The sequence below is a fragment of the Labeo rohita genome, chromosome 20 (genome assembly GCF_022985175.1).
Source record: "Labeo rohita strain BAU-BD-2019 chromosome 20, IGBB_LRoh.1.0, whole genome shotgun sequence".
NCBI classification, from domain to species: domain Eukaryota; kingdom Metazoa; phylum Chordata; class Actinopteri; order Cypriniformes; family Cyprinidae; genus Labeo; species Labeo rohita.
Genome location: NC_066888.1, coordinates 32,640,780 through 32,657,281, shown reverse-complemented (window position 1 = coordinate 32,657,281; position 16,502 = coordinate 32,640,780). Strand labels below are relative to the sequence as shown.

General features: G+C 29.1%; 1 protein-coding gene across 2 annotated transcripts in view; it reads right to left on the bottom strand.

Annotated features, from left to right (window-relative positions):
- Nucleotides 1-769: 769 nt before the first annotated feature.
- Nucleotides 770-16,502, bottom strand: part of pak6b (p21 protein (Cdc42/Rac)-activated kinase 6b) — a 47,271-nt gene continuing 31,538 nt past the window's right edge. For both annotated transcript variants that reach the window (XM_051137999.1, XM_051138000.1), the window contains 6 exons: nucleotides 14,654-15,139; nucleotides 12,608-12,741; nucleotides 10,255-10,381; nucleotides 7,452-7,577; nucleotides 4,637-4,771; nucleotides 770-3,152 (listed from right to left, as the gene is read on the bottom strand). In XM_051137999.1, the coding sequence (XP_050993956.1) occupies nucleotides 2,985-3,152; nucleotides 4,637-4,771; nucleotides 7,452-7,577; nucleotides 10,255-10,381; nucleotides 12,608-12,741; nucleotides 14,654-15,139 (1,176 nt within the window). In that variant the 3' untranslated portion in view covers nucleotides 770-2,984. The remainder of the gene's footprint in view (nucleotides 3,153-4,636; nucleotides 4,772-7,451; nucleotides 7,578-10,254; nucleotides 10,382-12,607; nucleotides 12,742-14,653; nucleotides 15,140-16,502) is intronic.

Below are 16,502 nucleotides of genomic sequence, written 5' to 3'. Positions count from 1 at the left end.
AATTTTTGTTTATTTTTTTCAAGTTTGAGTTTAGTTTACATCTAATATTTAATTTCTAATATTTATATTGTATTTTTGAGATAAACCTTGTTTTTAATAGTTTAGGTGTACAATAGCACAGCATGAAAAAAAAAACATGCATTTATATGCATTTTATGTTTTCACATTTAATGTTATTTTAGTATAAATAAAAGTTTTTCTGAGTATTTTAGGTTTTCATTTTAACATTTTATTATATTGATAAAGTCATATTAATATTTAATTTCTTTTCATATTTTTTTGTGATTTTATTAGTTTTTTTGTTGTTTATTTTCACATAGTTTTCTTACAACTTGACGTTGATTAAAAACTTGAAATATTTGTTGGTCATAAGTATGTAAGTGCTACACAAGTAAATGAGTTTATCAGGCAGTAGATGAGCTGACAGAAGTGTTCATGCACGTTCACTTCATGGGAAACACGTGTTCATCAGTGTGTGGTCAAAACCGTTGGATAAAGAATTTACAGAATGAAAACAACCAGGAGGAGACTACATTTATGAACCGATTCATCTAAATGATTATAATTATGATAGGCACTCATTAAACAGCCCTCAGTTATCAGTTTTACAGCTTTAACAGCTTTCTTTGGTTAAGGAGCTGTTTCTTGCAAGTTTCAACCATGTATTCAATATGTGTTACATTGCACATCATGTATTTTGTAAAAGTAATGCTTACTTAAAAATGAGAAACAGATCTGACATGCAACTTAAGACATTTGCAACAAGAGCTATGAATAAAAAAAAAAATCATTTATTGTCCTTTAACATCTCGGAATATAAAATACAAACAGCGTTGAGTGTCTCCACAGTCTGCTGGTTTGCAGAAGAGCTCGAGTTCAGTTTCATAGACACAGTTATTATAAAATTTAACATCATTTAACACATGCTTTTTATCCAAAGCTGCACAGTCATAAAAGTTTTATTTTAAAGTCAACATGATTCATATTTCTGGTCTCATTGTTATGGATGCTTGTTTCTGCCATGGGATTAAAAAAAAAAAAAAAAAAAGGTAATTGTGACTTTTTAATCTCACAATTTTGACTTTATATCTCACATTTTTTTGCAATTCTAAATTTTTCTCGTAATTCTATTTTTCTCAGAATTGTTTTCTCACAATTATTTTTTTTTCTTACAATTGACTTTATATCTCAGAATTCTATTTTTCTCAAGTCTGACTTTGTTTTGCAATTCTATTTTTTCTCACAATTCCATTTTTTCCTCATAATTCTTTTTTCTCAATTCTGACTTTATATCTCTCAATTCTATTTTTTCTCACAATTCTATTTTTTCCTTGTAATTCTAAATTTTTCTCAAGTCTGACTATCTCAATTCTATTTTTTCTCACAATTCTATTTTTTCCTCATAATTCTATTTTTTCTCAATTCTGACTATATCTCTCAGTTTAATTTTTCTCACAAGTCTGACTTTATATCTCATAATTCTTTTCCTCACAGTTCAATTTTTTCTCACAATTCTATTTTTTTTTATCAATTCTGACTATATCTCACAATTTTATTTTTATCACAAGTCTGACTTTATGGCTCACAATTCTATTTTTTCTCAGTTCTGACTTTATATCTCTCAATTCTATTTTTCTCACAATTCCTTTTTTTACTTATAATTCTAATTTTTCTCAATTCTGACTTTGTCTCTCAATTCTATTTTTTCCTTAAAATTCTATTTTTCCCTCATAATTCAATTTTTTCTCAATTCTGACTTTATATCTCTCAATTTTTTTCTCACAATTCTATTTTTTCTCAATTCTGATTATATCTCGCAGTTCTATTTTTCTCACAAGTCTGGCTATATATCATACAATTCTATTTTTCTTTATAATTATTTTTTGAAAGTTCTGACTTTATATCTCAACTCCACTTTTTCCTCACAATTCAAATTTTTGTCAATTCTGACTTTTTATTTCGCATTTTTCCTTTCACAATTGACTATATCTTGCAATTCTGTTTTTTACAGTTCTATTTCTTCTCCCAATTCTGACTTTATATCTCACAATTCTATTTTTCTCAGTTCTGACTGTATATCTCACAATTCTATTTTTTCTCAATTCAAATTTTTCTAAATTCTGACTTTATATATTGCAATTCAATTTTTTCCTCACAATTCAATTTTTTTCTCAATTCGGACTTTATATCTCACAAAATTCTAATTTCCCTCACAATTCTATTTTTTCTCGATTCAAATTTTTCTCCATTTTGACTTTATATATCGCAATTCTATTTTTTCCTCAATTCAATTTTTTTCTCAATTCTGACTTTATATCTCACAATTCTATTTTTCTCCAAATTTTTCACAGTTAATTTTTTCCTCACAACTGACTTTATATCTTGCGAATTTATTTTTTAGTTTTATTTTTTCTCCCAATTCTGACTTTATATTTTGCAGTTCTATTTTTCTCAATTCTGACTATATCTCACAATTCTATTTTTTCCTCAGTTCTGACTTAATATATCACAACTCTATTTTTCTCACAATTCTGTTTTTCTCACAATTCTGACCTTTTCTCCTCCAGTTCTGACTTTGTCTCACAATTACATTTTTTCCTCACAATTGCAATTCTGACTTTTCCATTTTTCGTCTCGCAATTGTTTTTTTTTCCTTCAAAATTGTTAGAAATAAGGTCGCAATTACCTTTTAATTTCTTGTCCTTTTAGCAGAAACAGTCTTCCAAACGTTGTGAACAATCATCAGATGGATTTCATAAACCCGCCAGCACAGTCTCATAATCACACATGGCACATAATGTCTCAGGTTCTGTGCAAACGCATTAGAGTAAGAGGAATAAATGCTGACAGAATGATAGGTTTGGGGTCAATTGCTCCTGTCCTCCTGCATGAGGGTCTCCAGAAGGAACGTCAGCAGTCCAGCTCAGTGTTTCAGTAGATCAGGAACGATCACAGTCACAAAAGTGCTAATGGTGGCGGGGCGGTCAGCAGCGGGACATGCGTTTGCGGTACTGCTCCACCAGCGGCACCAGACAGCGAGGAGAAGCCGCCTGCAGCAGGAAGGGATGCTGGAGAAGATCAGCGGCGCTCGCTCGCTCCAGCGGATCACGCGTCAACATCGAGTCCAGAAAATCCCTCAGGACGGGAGAGATCTGATCACAGGACAGACACAGGATATTATTACTAGAACATTACCATGTCAAACATCACAACAATTAATAACTTCATTAAAATCTCATTAAGCAGATTTTTGGGGAAAATTATGACACTTGTGTTTATGGTTATAATTACGTAATTTAATTCAATTTAATGCATGCATAAAATCAGTGTTGTAGTAGTACTATTTATAGCATTTGTCAGTATTATAAATCCTATTTATATTTTAGGTTTATATTAGCTTTTACAATTTTTTCTACTTTTTACAATTTTTTGATTTAGTACTTTTGCAAAGCTTTTGGCATTTTTATGAATTTTTGTTTTTAGATATTTCTATTTAGCTTACATTTTTTATATATTAATATTTTAGATTTATATTAGATTTTATTGTTATAGATTTAAATTCAGTCATTTTGTTAAGCTTTTGACGTTTTTATTAATTTTTGTCTTTATATAGCCTATTTCTATTCAGCTTACATTTTTATATTTATTTTTGTATTTAATTAGATTTTATTTTTACAGATTTAAATTCAGTAATTTTGTCATACTTTTGACATTATTTATTTCTGTTATATATATTTCTATTGAGCTTTTATACATTTTTCACTTTTACATTTATTAAATGTAGTACTTTTAAACATTTATAATTTGTTTTAAGTGTTTCATCTCATTTATATTTTATTTTGTCGTTTTTTAATTAATAACAATGATGTCTAATAGTTTTTTTCTGAGTGTAATCAGTGATGTTTTAGTATTATTCATATTCTGTTTATAGTATTTTTTTTTAGATTTATATTAGTATATATTTTTCTATTTTTAAACATATTTTTGACATTTTTACTCGAGTTCTATGAGCTTTATTTTCCTTTTTTTCAGTTTTAGTAATTGTAGTACTTATATAACATTTATATTTTTAGATTTATATTACCATTTATAGGTTTTGTTATTATTTTGAATTGCCCTTTATTTTTATATTTTAGATTTATATTAGTATTTATTTTTTATTTTAGTCATTTTATGTGCTTTTGTCATTTTTAGTCATTTTTTTAGAGTTCTATTTAGCCTTTTTTTTTCTTTTTTTTTAGGTTTAGTAATTGTAGTATTTTTAAGCATGTATAATTCTGAATTTTTTTATAGTTCACATGCATGTTATGATTTCACATTTAGTGTTATTTATTTTTAGTATTGGGATGCTTGTCATTTTTATTAATATTTTAAAGTTTTGTGTTCATTTTAGGTAAAGTTTTGGTCATTTTTAGTAGGTTTCTTTGGAGTTTTTTTTTTTTTTTTTTAGTTTTTATTCATTCTTGTTTCAGTTCTAGTACATGAAGTTGATCTAAAAGCTGAAATAAAAAAAGGGAATTTTTTATATTTTATTTCAGTGAATGTTTATTTTTAGGTAAAAAAAATTGTTTGTCTGATAGTTTTAGTTTCACTTTCGTTTACTGTAATAACCCTGTTAAGGTTGTGCTGCTTTTACCCTGCTGATGTTTCTGGCGGTGGGCGCCGGCTCGTCCCGCAGTCTCTTCATCGCTGCTATGGGCGTCTCGCTGAAATACGGCGGTTCTCCATCGACCATCTCCACCACCATGATCCCCAGAGACCACATGTCCACCTACAAACACCACAAAACATCATGACCTTTCACTTCAGCAGAACTCAGCTCCCTGATGCTGATTCCTCATTCTGGTGGAACTTCAGGGGAAGCTGAAAACACAAATGCCACATTCTCAAGACTACAGTCAACTATGGTTAAAGCTCATGTTGAAAACGTCTGAGAAGTCCTCTGAGCAGCTGTTTGCCAGTCATACTGACAAACACTGTGAGTCAGAGGAAAATACAAGGAACCAAAAGTAAAACTAGCGCAAACTATTACAAGGGAGATTGTGTAGGAGATTGTGTGTGTTACCAGTATCTGCAGTAACAATCCAGCGAACACAGAATATTCTTGAACCTTCTCTCAAAGTTATGAACAAACATTAATAGAACATTCATTCAGAGTTTTTAAATGTCACTGGGTCATTCCACAAAATTGGTGCAGTAACAGGTTTGATGATTTCAAACCAATTTGCCAATTGCTGTGTAATAGTCAAGTTCACAAAAGCACATATTGGACACTTTGAAAGGATTTTACTTGTAGATATTAATTATATTAAATGTAAGAAATAATTGTTTAAATATACATTTTAAAAATAGTAACAGTATTGGCACTGCATGATGTCCCTTCCTCAGTCAAGCCCCGTAAATCATCAAAAATAACCTCCTAGAAATTATGTCACTTCAATGTTCATTATTTTACATGTTTTGTTTGTTTGTTTTTTTTATGAAGGGGGTTAACAGGGGCTGACATGAAATCAGGGGACATCAATAATAAATAACAGAAATAATGTTTTCATAACTAAATACGTTCAAGACTTTCAAAACACAAAAACAACATTAATATATCATTGTTTTGGAATGTTTTTTTGCCCTGAAACATTGTAACAATGTAACTTTTTTTTAAATGTTACTATTTGTTTCAGAACGTTCAGAGACTATTCAAAAGTAACATTCACTGTTTCCAAGAATTCTAAAATGCAATGGAAGTTTTGCATTAAAAAAAACAATTGAAACATTTGAACATTCAGAGAACATTCGCAAAGTCATAACCTGAACATGTGCTGTTAACGGGGATGGGACAACTCATTATTTTTATCTGATTAATCTCAGTTTTATCTCCTAAAGCCATGCCCTCGGTCAAAGTGAAAGATCATTTCCCAAGCTATTTCAACACAGCTTCCCAGCACAGTTTTTAATACACTCAGCTGTCAGTGAGTGTCAGTTTCTTGCTCACATTTCCAGTATTTGTTATTGCTCAAACTACCCATTTAATATGTGAAAACCTTACAGTGGAAACATTTACTTCTTGCTTATAATCTAATTTATAAATTTAAATTTCTTGCTAATGATTAGCAAGTTACTAGCATTTTATTAGCATGTTGTAAAATTATCTTCTAGCATGATTAGCATGTTACTAGCATGTAGTTAGCATGATTTGCAAGTTACTAGCACACTGTTAGCATGATTCCATCGTGTTGTTAATATTATTCTGGCATGATTAGCATGTAACTAGCTATGTTAACATGTTGCTAACATTATTATTATGTTACTAGCATGCTGCTAGCATTGTTCTAGCATTGTTAACATGTTACTAGCACATTGTTAGCATGCCTCTGGCATGATTAGCATGTTACTAGCTATGTTAGCAGCATAGTTAATGTTACCATGATCTACAAGTTACTAGCATGATTAACATGATTCTAGCATGATTTTAACATGATTAGCATGTTTACTAGTATGTAGTTAGCATGATTTGCAAATTACTAGCACATTGTTAGCATGATTCTAGCATGTTGTTAGCATGATTCTGGCATGATTAGCATGTTACTAGCTATGTTAACATGTTTCTTGCATGGTTAACATGTTATTAACATGCTATTAACATGATTAGCATGTTACTAACATGTTGTTACCATTATCTGCAAGTTACTAGCATGTTGCTAGCATGATTCTGGCATGATTTTAGCATGCTGTTAGCATGATTCTGGCATGATTAGCATGTTACTAGCATGACTAGCATGTTACTAACATGTAGTTAGCATGATTTGCAAATTACTAGCACGTTGTTAGCATGATTCTAGCATGTTACTTGCATGCTGTTAGCATGATTCTGGCATGATTAACATATAACTATCTATGTTAGCATGTTTCTTGCATGGTTAACATGTTACTAATATGTTGTTACCATGATCTGCAAGTTACTAGCACATTGCTAGCATGATTCTGGTATGATTTTAGCATTTTTCTAGCATGCTGTCGGCATGATTAGTATGATTTACAATTACTAACACATTGCTAGCATGATTCTAGCATGATTAGCAAATTACTAGCATGTTTCTGGCATGTTGTTAGCATGACTGGCAAGCTACTAGCATGTTGTTAAAATGATATGAATGAAAATAAAAAAAATAAATGTTTGTAAAAGAAAATAAATGTTTGTAAAATAAATGAAAATAAAAGCACTATCTATCATATCCATTCAGATTCTGGTATAAGTGATATTAAGACTACAATAAAACCGTATTATCTTAATTTAATGTATATAATTAAAAAATATATATATATTGTTCAATTTAAATGTTCATTAAAAACATGTATTTACTTCATCATTTATGATCTGATTTAATTACAGGCTAAACTGACATTATATTCAAGGTACTTTTCCTTTTCACGTCCGATCGCTAATGTTTGCTCACCTCGGTGCCGTACGGCGTCTTTGAAACCACTTCTGGCGCCATCCAATATGGAGTCCCGACTAGCGACTTCCTCTTGGGGATGTCTTTGCTGATCTGAGCGCAGAATCCAAAGTCAGACAGTTTGATCTGTAAAACAGAAAATGAGACGCCTCATCAGTGCTGCTCAAGTGTTTCCCAGCTTCTACTACACACTATTCTGAATTCTAATATTTATTTGTTTTTTTTGGTTGGTTTGTTTTTTTAAATTATATATTTTATAGTGGTGTCAAATTGATTAATCGTGATTAATTGCATCCAGAATAAAAGTTTTTATTTTTAGTTGTTTTCATGATATATTTATGTATACTATGTATATTTCTACGTATATATAAATACACACACATACATGTATATGTTTAAGAAATATATGAAATATAACATTATATATAAATAAATACACTTACATGTACATATTTAAGAATTATATGTAATCAGTATTTATATATATAATATAAATCATATATAAATATGATAGATATCAGATAGATAGACAGATATCATGTTGTTAGCATGTTACTAACATAATTAACTAGCATGTTGCTAACATGATTAGCAAGTTGTTAGCATGTTGCTAGCATGTCTTTAACATGATTAACAAGTTGTTAGCATGTTGCTAACATGATTAACAAGTTGCTAGCATGTTTCTAGCATGATTAGCAACTTGTTACCATGTTGCTAACATGCTTCTACCATGATTAGCAGGTTGCTAGCATGTTCCTATCACAATTAACAAGTTGCTAACATGTTTGTAGCATGATTAGCAAGTTGCCAACATGTTTGTAGTATGATTATCAAGTCGTTAGCATGTCTTTAGCATGATTAACAAGATGTTAGCATTTTGCTAGCATGATTAACAAGTTGCTAGCATGTTTCTAGCATGTCTTTAACATGATTAGCAAGTTGTTACCATGTTGTTAGCATGATTAACAATTTGCTAGCATGTTCCTAGCATGATTAGCAAGTAGTTAACATGTTTGTAGTTTGATTAGCAAGTTGCTAACATGTCTTTAACATGATTAGCAAGTTGCTAGCATGTTTCTAACATGATTAGAATGTTGCTAGCATGTTCCTATCATAATTAACAAGTTGCTAACATGTTCCTAGCATAATTAGCAAGTTGGTAACATGTTTGTAGTATGATTAACAAGTTGTTAGCATGTTGCTAGCATGATTAGCAAGTTGCTAGCATGTTGCTAGCATGATTAGAATGTTGCTAGCATGTTCCTATCATAATTAACAAGTTGCTAACATGTTTCTAGCATAATTAACAAGTTGGTAACATGTTTGTGGTATGATTAACAAGTTGTTAGCATGTTGCTAGCATGATTAGCAAGTTGTTAGCATGTTGCTAGCATGTTTCTATCATAATTAACAAGTTGTTAACAAGTCTCTAGCATGATTAGCATGTCGCTAGTACGATTAGCAAGTTGTTAACATGTCTTTAGCATTATTAGCAAGTTGTTAGCATGTTGCTAGCATGATTAGCAAGTTGTTAGCATGTTACTAACATAATTAACTAGCATGTTGCTAACATGATTAGCAAGTTGTTAACATGTTGCTAACATGTCTTTAACATGATTAACAAGTTGTTAGCATGTTGCTAACATGATTAACAAGTTGCTAGCATGTTTCCAGCATGATTAGCAACTTGTTACCATGTTGCTAACATGCTTCTACCATGATTAGCAGGTTGCTAGCATGTTCCTATCACAATTAGCAAGTTGCTAACATGTTTGTAGCATGATTAGCAAGTTGTCAACATGTTTGTAGTATGATTAGCAAGTCGCTAGCATGTCTTTACCATGATTAGAATGTTGCTAGCATGTTCCTATCATAATTAACAAGTTGCTAACATGTTTCTAGCATAATTAACAAGTTGGTAACATGTTTGTAGTATGATTAGCAAGTTGTTAGCATTGTTGTTAGCATGATTAGGAAGTTGTTAGCATGTTGCTAGCATGTTCCTATCATAATTAACAAGTTGTTAACAAGTCTCTAGCATGATTAGTATGTTGCTAGTATGATTAGCAAGTTGTTAGCATGTCTTTAGCATTATTAGCAAGTTGTTAGCATGATTAGCAAGTTGTTAGCATGTTGCTAGCATGTTTCAATCATAATTAAGAAGTTGCTAACAAGTTTCTAGCATGATTAGCAGGTTGCTAGCATGTTTTTAACATGATTTAGCAAGTTACTAGCATGATTCTGGTTGCTAGCCATAGATAGATGAGTTTGAATGAGTACATAGTACGGTACATAGAAGGGAAGTTTGATTGAGTCTCAAGGGATTCTGGGAGTTGTGACAGTTGTAGTTTGAATAGTTTTGGCTCATTTGAACATTCCGTCAATGTAAGTCTATGGGATTTTTCCTTAAGTCCGATCAGCTGGAAAAGATACAGCACACTCGCTCAGATCAGTCTGGACTGAGTTTCCAGTTTGTAGAGTTAAAGCTGCAGGAAGAGTTAGTGTCCACAGATTTAGTCTCAGAAGAAGAAGAAGAAGAAGTAGTTGTTTAAATAGCATTTCAGTAAGTTGTCTTTCTCAAGCCAACTTAAAAATCTTCTTAAACATAAGTCCTGCAAAACCCCTAAATGTTCATCAAAATTCACGTTAATAATTTTGTACATTGTCGAATATATGCAGTTGGTGGTAATTTTAATAACTTTCATTTTAAGGACATTTTTGTACTGAAAAGCACCCGTTTGAGAAGAGCTCATATGAAAACTAAGAGTCAGGATGATTCTGTGGCCGTCGCAGTGTTTCTCACCCGGCCGTCCAGCGTCAGTAAGATGGAGTCGCTCTTGATGTCTCTGTGAATGACGCCCTGAGCGTGAAGATAACAGAGAGCCTGAAGAACGGCTTCACACACCGTAGCAATCTGCTCCTCCGTCAGTCTAGAAACACACAAACACAAGATAAACATGGGCTGTGGCTCCTAACACTCCTTCATCTTCTGTGAATCAGCAAACACTGAAGAAGTTAAATCTACTTAAACTGTGTTTATATTTAGCAGGAATAATAACACATCTGGTTTAGTGACTCTATCGCTCCCTCTACAGCATGTTTAGTGCACTAACGTTCAAAAGTTCAGGGACATTGTGACTTATGGCTTTCATTCATGAAGGATGCATTAAATTGAGTCAGTAAAGACATTTATAATATTGCAAAAAAATTCAAATAAATGCATGACGGCTTCCATAAAAATATTGGGCAGCACAACTGTTTACTACGGAGGGCCAAATGACTCAAAATTGAATTATTAAATAAATAAATCATTCATACTTTATTAAAAGCATAAATAAATTTCAAAATATTTTTTTATTTATGTATTTATTAAATAATTAATTACTTTTATTTATTTATGCATTTATTTATTTAAATGTTTATTTATTTATTCATTTATAAAAATCGAAAAGTGACACCATTATTTTTGAGTGATGTGCCGACAACTGTAAACCTCAAAATAAAATGTGAAAACAATAAATAAATGCATAAATATAATTTTAATTAATTAATTAATATTTAAATAAATAAATAAGTAAATAAATAAGTAAATAAATATTTATACATTTATTTATGCTTTGAATAATTCAATTATGCATTTTACGATTTATTTATATATTTCAACATTTATTTAATGATTTAATTTTGAGTAATTTGGCCCTCCATAGTTTTCAACATTGATAATAATCAAAAATGTTTGTTGAGCAGCAAATCAGCATATTAGAATGATTTCTGAAGGATCATGTGACACTGGAGACTGGAGTAATGATGCTGAAAATTCAGCTGCGAATCACAGAAAGAAATTTCAGTTTAACAGATATTCACATAGAAAACAGTTATTTTAAATTGTAATAATATTTCACAATTTATACTTTATTTTTGATCAAATAAATGCAGCCTCAGTGAGCAGAAATATATAAATAAATTGTTAAAAGCATACTTTATTAAAAGCATAAATGAATTTAAAAATAATTATGTATTTATTAAATAATTAATTTTATTTATTTATGCATTTATTTATTTAAATGTTTATTTATTTATTCATTCATTTATAAAAATCGAAAAGTGACACCATTATTTTTGAGTGATGTGCCGACAACTGTAAACCTCAAAATAAAATGTGAAGGCAATAAATAAATGCAGAAATATAATTTTAATTAATTAATTAATTAATATTAAAATAAATAAATAAGTAAATAAATAAGTAAATAAATAAGTAAATAAATATTTATACATTTATTTATGCTTTGAATAACTCAATTATGCATTTTACGATTTATTTATATATTTCAACATTTATTTAATTATTTAATTTTAAGTAATTTGGCCCTCCATCGTTTTCAACATTGCTAATAATCAGAAATGTTTGTTGAACAGCAAATCAGCATATTAGAATGATTTCTGAAGGATCATGTGACACTGGAGACTGGAGTAATGATGCTGAAAATTCAGCTTTGCAACAGAAATAAATTTCAGCTTAACAGATATTCACATAGAAAAAAGCTGTTTTAAATTATAATAATATTTCACAATTTTTAATTTAATTTTTGATCAAATAAATCCAGCCTCAGTGACAGAAGAGACTTCTTTCATAAGCATTAAAAACTTAAATGCAAGTGAATCTTCACTGATTTTTGTGTGCTTGTGAGCTCTTGCAATTCATACTCACATTGCATACTTGCATAAAGTATTGCATAAAATATTACACATATTGTGCAATCAGGGCTGAGTTTATCGCAAGTCTTTAGTGCTTGATGTAAAAGGTTTAGAGTGAAGAATGTGTGTGAACATCAATAAAGAGCTGCTGTATAAAAAGAAGCTTTGAAAGTTTCCAGTTTCTAAATTGTTGTGTAACTCTTTTCTTACAGGAGACTTGAGCGAGCAGAAAAATCCTGTTGTTGTTTAGTGAAGTTTTTTAAGATACCATCTGGAAAAGGATCTTAACTGTGCTGGTTGTTTTTTGCATTTTGACAGGAGCAGCTCTGTACCGTCTGAATGACGTCAGTACGACATCAGGTGAAAATATGCATCTGATCACTTCAGCACACTCTCACCAACAACGCACACCATCTGAGGAATAACTCATGTCCATTATATGTTAGAAACTGGTTTCCTACCTGGTTTCAGAGACGATGTTGGTTAGAGCGCCGCCCTGCAGGTACTCCATGATGACCCAGAGCTCTTCACCCACCAAAGCGCTCTTGTACATCTCCACCACGTTTTTATGCCGGTAGTCTCGCATGATAACCACCTGTGTGGAACGACACCCATGGTTTATTTTTTATTTTTACTTTATTTATTTGTTATTTTACATGATAATAACATCATTTTTATATAATAATACCTTTAGAAAAAAATTAAAAATATTATTTTAGTTAATTATAAGATTTATTAATATTTTGTTTTTAAGTTTTTAATTTTTATGTATTTATTTATTTATTTTAAATATAACGATATGGTTCCAATTACTTTTCATTTTTAGTTTTAGTTATTTTTAAAATAAAACATTTAAATAATTTATTTTAGTATTACTGAAGTTAGTTATAGTTATATATATAAGATTTTGATGTAAATATTTTGTTTTTGTAATTTTTACAGTTTTTTCATTTCTATTTATTGACTTTTTTAAGTTTATTTTAATATTACTATATTGTTCCTATTACTTTTCATTTCAGTTTTAGTTATTTTTAAAATAATTAAAAAAAAAAAAAAAAAAATGTATATAGTATCACTGATATATAGTTTTTGTTAATATTTTGAGTTTGTTTTTTAATTTTGTATTTCCCATTTTCATTTTTTTTTTTTTAAGTTTTAGTTGTGTGATTTTGTAATTTTTACAGTTTTTTAATATCTATTTATTTATTTACTTATTTATTTATTTTTAATATTACTATATGGTTCCTATTACTTTTCATTTCAGTTTTACTTATTTTTAAAATAATAAATTAAAACTTTTTTTTTGATATTTTAGTGTCACTGATATACAATTATAGTTTTTGTTAATATTTTGAGTTTGTTTTTAATTTTTGTATTTCCCATTTTTATTTAAATTAAAAGAAAAGTTTTAATTATGTGTGTTTTTGTCATTTTTACACTTTTTTTATTTCTATTTATTTATTTTCCTTTTTTTTATTTATTATTAATATTACTATATGGTTTCTATTACTTTTCATTTCAAGTTTTACTTATTTTTAGTTATTTTTAAAATAAAAAAATGTGTTATTTTAGTATCATTGATTTTTTTAACATTTTGAGTTTGTTTTTAATTTTTGTATTTCCCATTTTTAGTAAAAACATTTTTAGTTGTTTATTTTTTGGTCATTTTGTACTGTTTTTTAATATTTATTTATTTATTTTATTGTATTTTATTTATTTATTCATTTGAACATTACTATATGGTTCCTATTACTTTTAATTTCAGTTTTAGTTATATTTAGTTATTTATAAAATAATAATAAATATATATATATATATATATATATATATAATTTTAGTATCATTGATATACAATTATAGTTTATGTTAATATTCTGAGTTCATTTTTCATTTCTGTATTTCCCATTTTTATTTAAATGTTTTAAAAAAGTATTAGAAAAGAAAAAGAAAAAATTTAAATACTGTTTTTAATATTTATTTCTTTTTTAGTATTACTATATGGTTCCTACTACTTTTCATTTCAGTTTTAGCTATTTTTATTTATTTTCAAAATAATATTAAAAAAATATATTTTAGTATCATTAATATACAACTATAGTTTTTTTTTTCCAATTATATTTTGAGTTTGTTTTTAATTTTCATATTTTCCATTTTCATTTGACATTCATTTTTATTTAATTAATTACTTATTTTTTTCAGTGGTGGAAATAAAATTAATTTTTACATTCCATTATTTCATTTAATTTCAGTTGTTTATTTTATGTAAAGTACCTAATATACCTATATACCTAATATATATGTAATCTTTTTTTTACTTATACATATATACATATAAATAAATATAAATTATACATATGTACTGTTAGTATAAGGAAATAGTATATTAAAATAAATAATAGCAAAGTAATTTCACCCTACATTATGTCCCATTAAATGTTTTGTTTTCCTCATAAATGTCGCATTATATGAGTTAAATGTGTTGTGAATGTATGATAAGCGGCTCATACCTCATTGAAGAGCAGTTCTCTCCTCTGCTGCTTCCTCAGGTCCATCATCTTCACGGCGACCTGTCGTCCGCTGTGCTTCTCCCGCGCGATGCACACCACGCCCGTGGAGCCTTCGCCGATCTTCACGAAGTTCTCCAGATAGGAGCGAGGGTCGCCTTTGTCCACCACCATCTGCAGGGCGGCTTTGAACTGCTCGTGCGTGACCTTGGGCGAGTCCGGGACGCTGCCGGGCATCTGAGTCGCTCTCAGGGTGGGCGACGAGGCTCCGCTGGGACTCGCGGGCGAGCCGGTCGGTGCGGGTCTGGGCTGGGACGGGCTGTCCTGCGTCGGAGGGACAGAGGCTGGAGTCCCGGGGGTTTTGGCGGTAGAAATGAGGTCGCTGGAGGAACGGCGTGAGGTTTGGTGGCTGGTCGTTATTCCGTGGCCTGGTTTTGGACTGCTAGTGCCGTTGGGTTTGGAAATGGCTGGGAAACTTGGTGAATTCACCTGCATTCATAGGAAAAATATGAGGTGTATGAGTTACTGAGACAAAAAGTAGCTTATTACACGTTGTCATTGTTATTACGTGTTGTCATTGTTAACTAAAACTATTACTATTACTATTACTGTTACTAAACTTGACATAAAATAAAAATAATACAATAAAAAAAAAAACATAATTTTGAAAACTGAAATAAAAAACTGAAATATTAGATCATTCTTTTAATAAACATTAGAAATTTTGCATTGGCAACTAACAAAAAAAACAAAGTAAATTTAAGAACAAAACTAATGACATCAAAACCATTACAATTTAAAACATAATATTTAAAATATATAATAAATAATATATACATTTTCAATATTTTACATTTTACAAACTGTAAAAAGTAAAAAAACAAAGCATGTGACAAAACAAAACTTAAAGCTAATTCAAAATACTAATAAAATATTTTTTTAATAAGACATTTAAAAATCTGTGTTTGTTTTTAATTATAATAAAAAATAAATTTATAAAAGTATATAATATAACAATATAATATACAATTTAATTATAATTATTTAATCATAATTATTATAAAAAAAAAACAAAAGCACATTAAAAATGAACAAATCTAAGTCTAACTAAAAACAGGAAAATAAAAAAAAAAAACTAAAAGCTGACTGAAAATACTAATAAAATATTTTTCATAAGAAATCTGTATTTGTTTGTTTTTTAATTATAATATAATATTTTAATATTAATATATATATAATATTTATATATATGTGTGTGTGTGTGTGTGTGTGTGTGTACTTGTTTTTGCTACAATAGGATAGTAAAACCTGAAATTTGCGGTCCCCACAATGTTAAAAAATTATTAAAAATAGTAAATTATGTTTATCTGAAAGTGTAACGATGCAAACATGTTTTCTGTGAGGGCTAGGTTTAGGGTTAGGGTTGGGTTAGGGGACAGACAATATCGTTTAGTCAGTATAAAATCTATAGAAGTCTATGGAAAGTCCCCACAATCACAAAAACAAACGTGTGTGTGTGTAAAAACAGCATAATATTTAAAATATATAATAAATGAATATACTTTTTTCAATATTTAACATTTTAAACATCATAAAAATGACAAAAGCACATGGAAAATTTATAAATCTGGAATTAAAAACTGAAAATACAAAACTTAAAGCTAATTCTAAATATTTATACATTTTTTTATGAAGTATTATAGTGTTTGTTTTTAATTACAATATAATATAGTATATATATATATAAAAAAATAATTTAATATTATATTTTTAATAACTTAATAAAATTATATAATATAACAATAAATTATATAATTGAATATATAGAAGAGCAATAGTTAACATTGCGAAT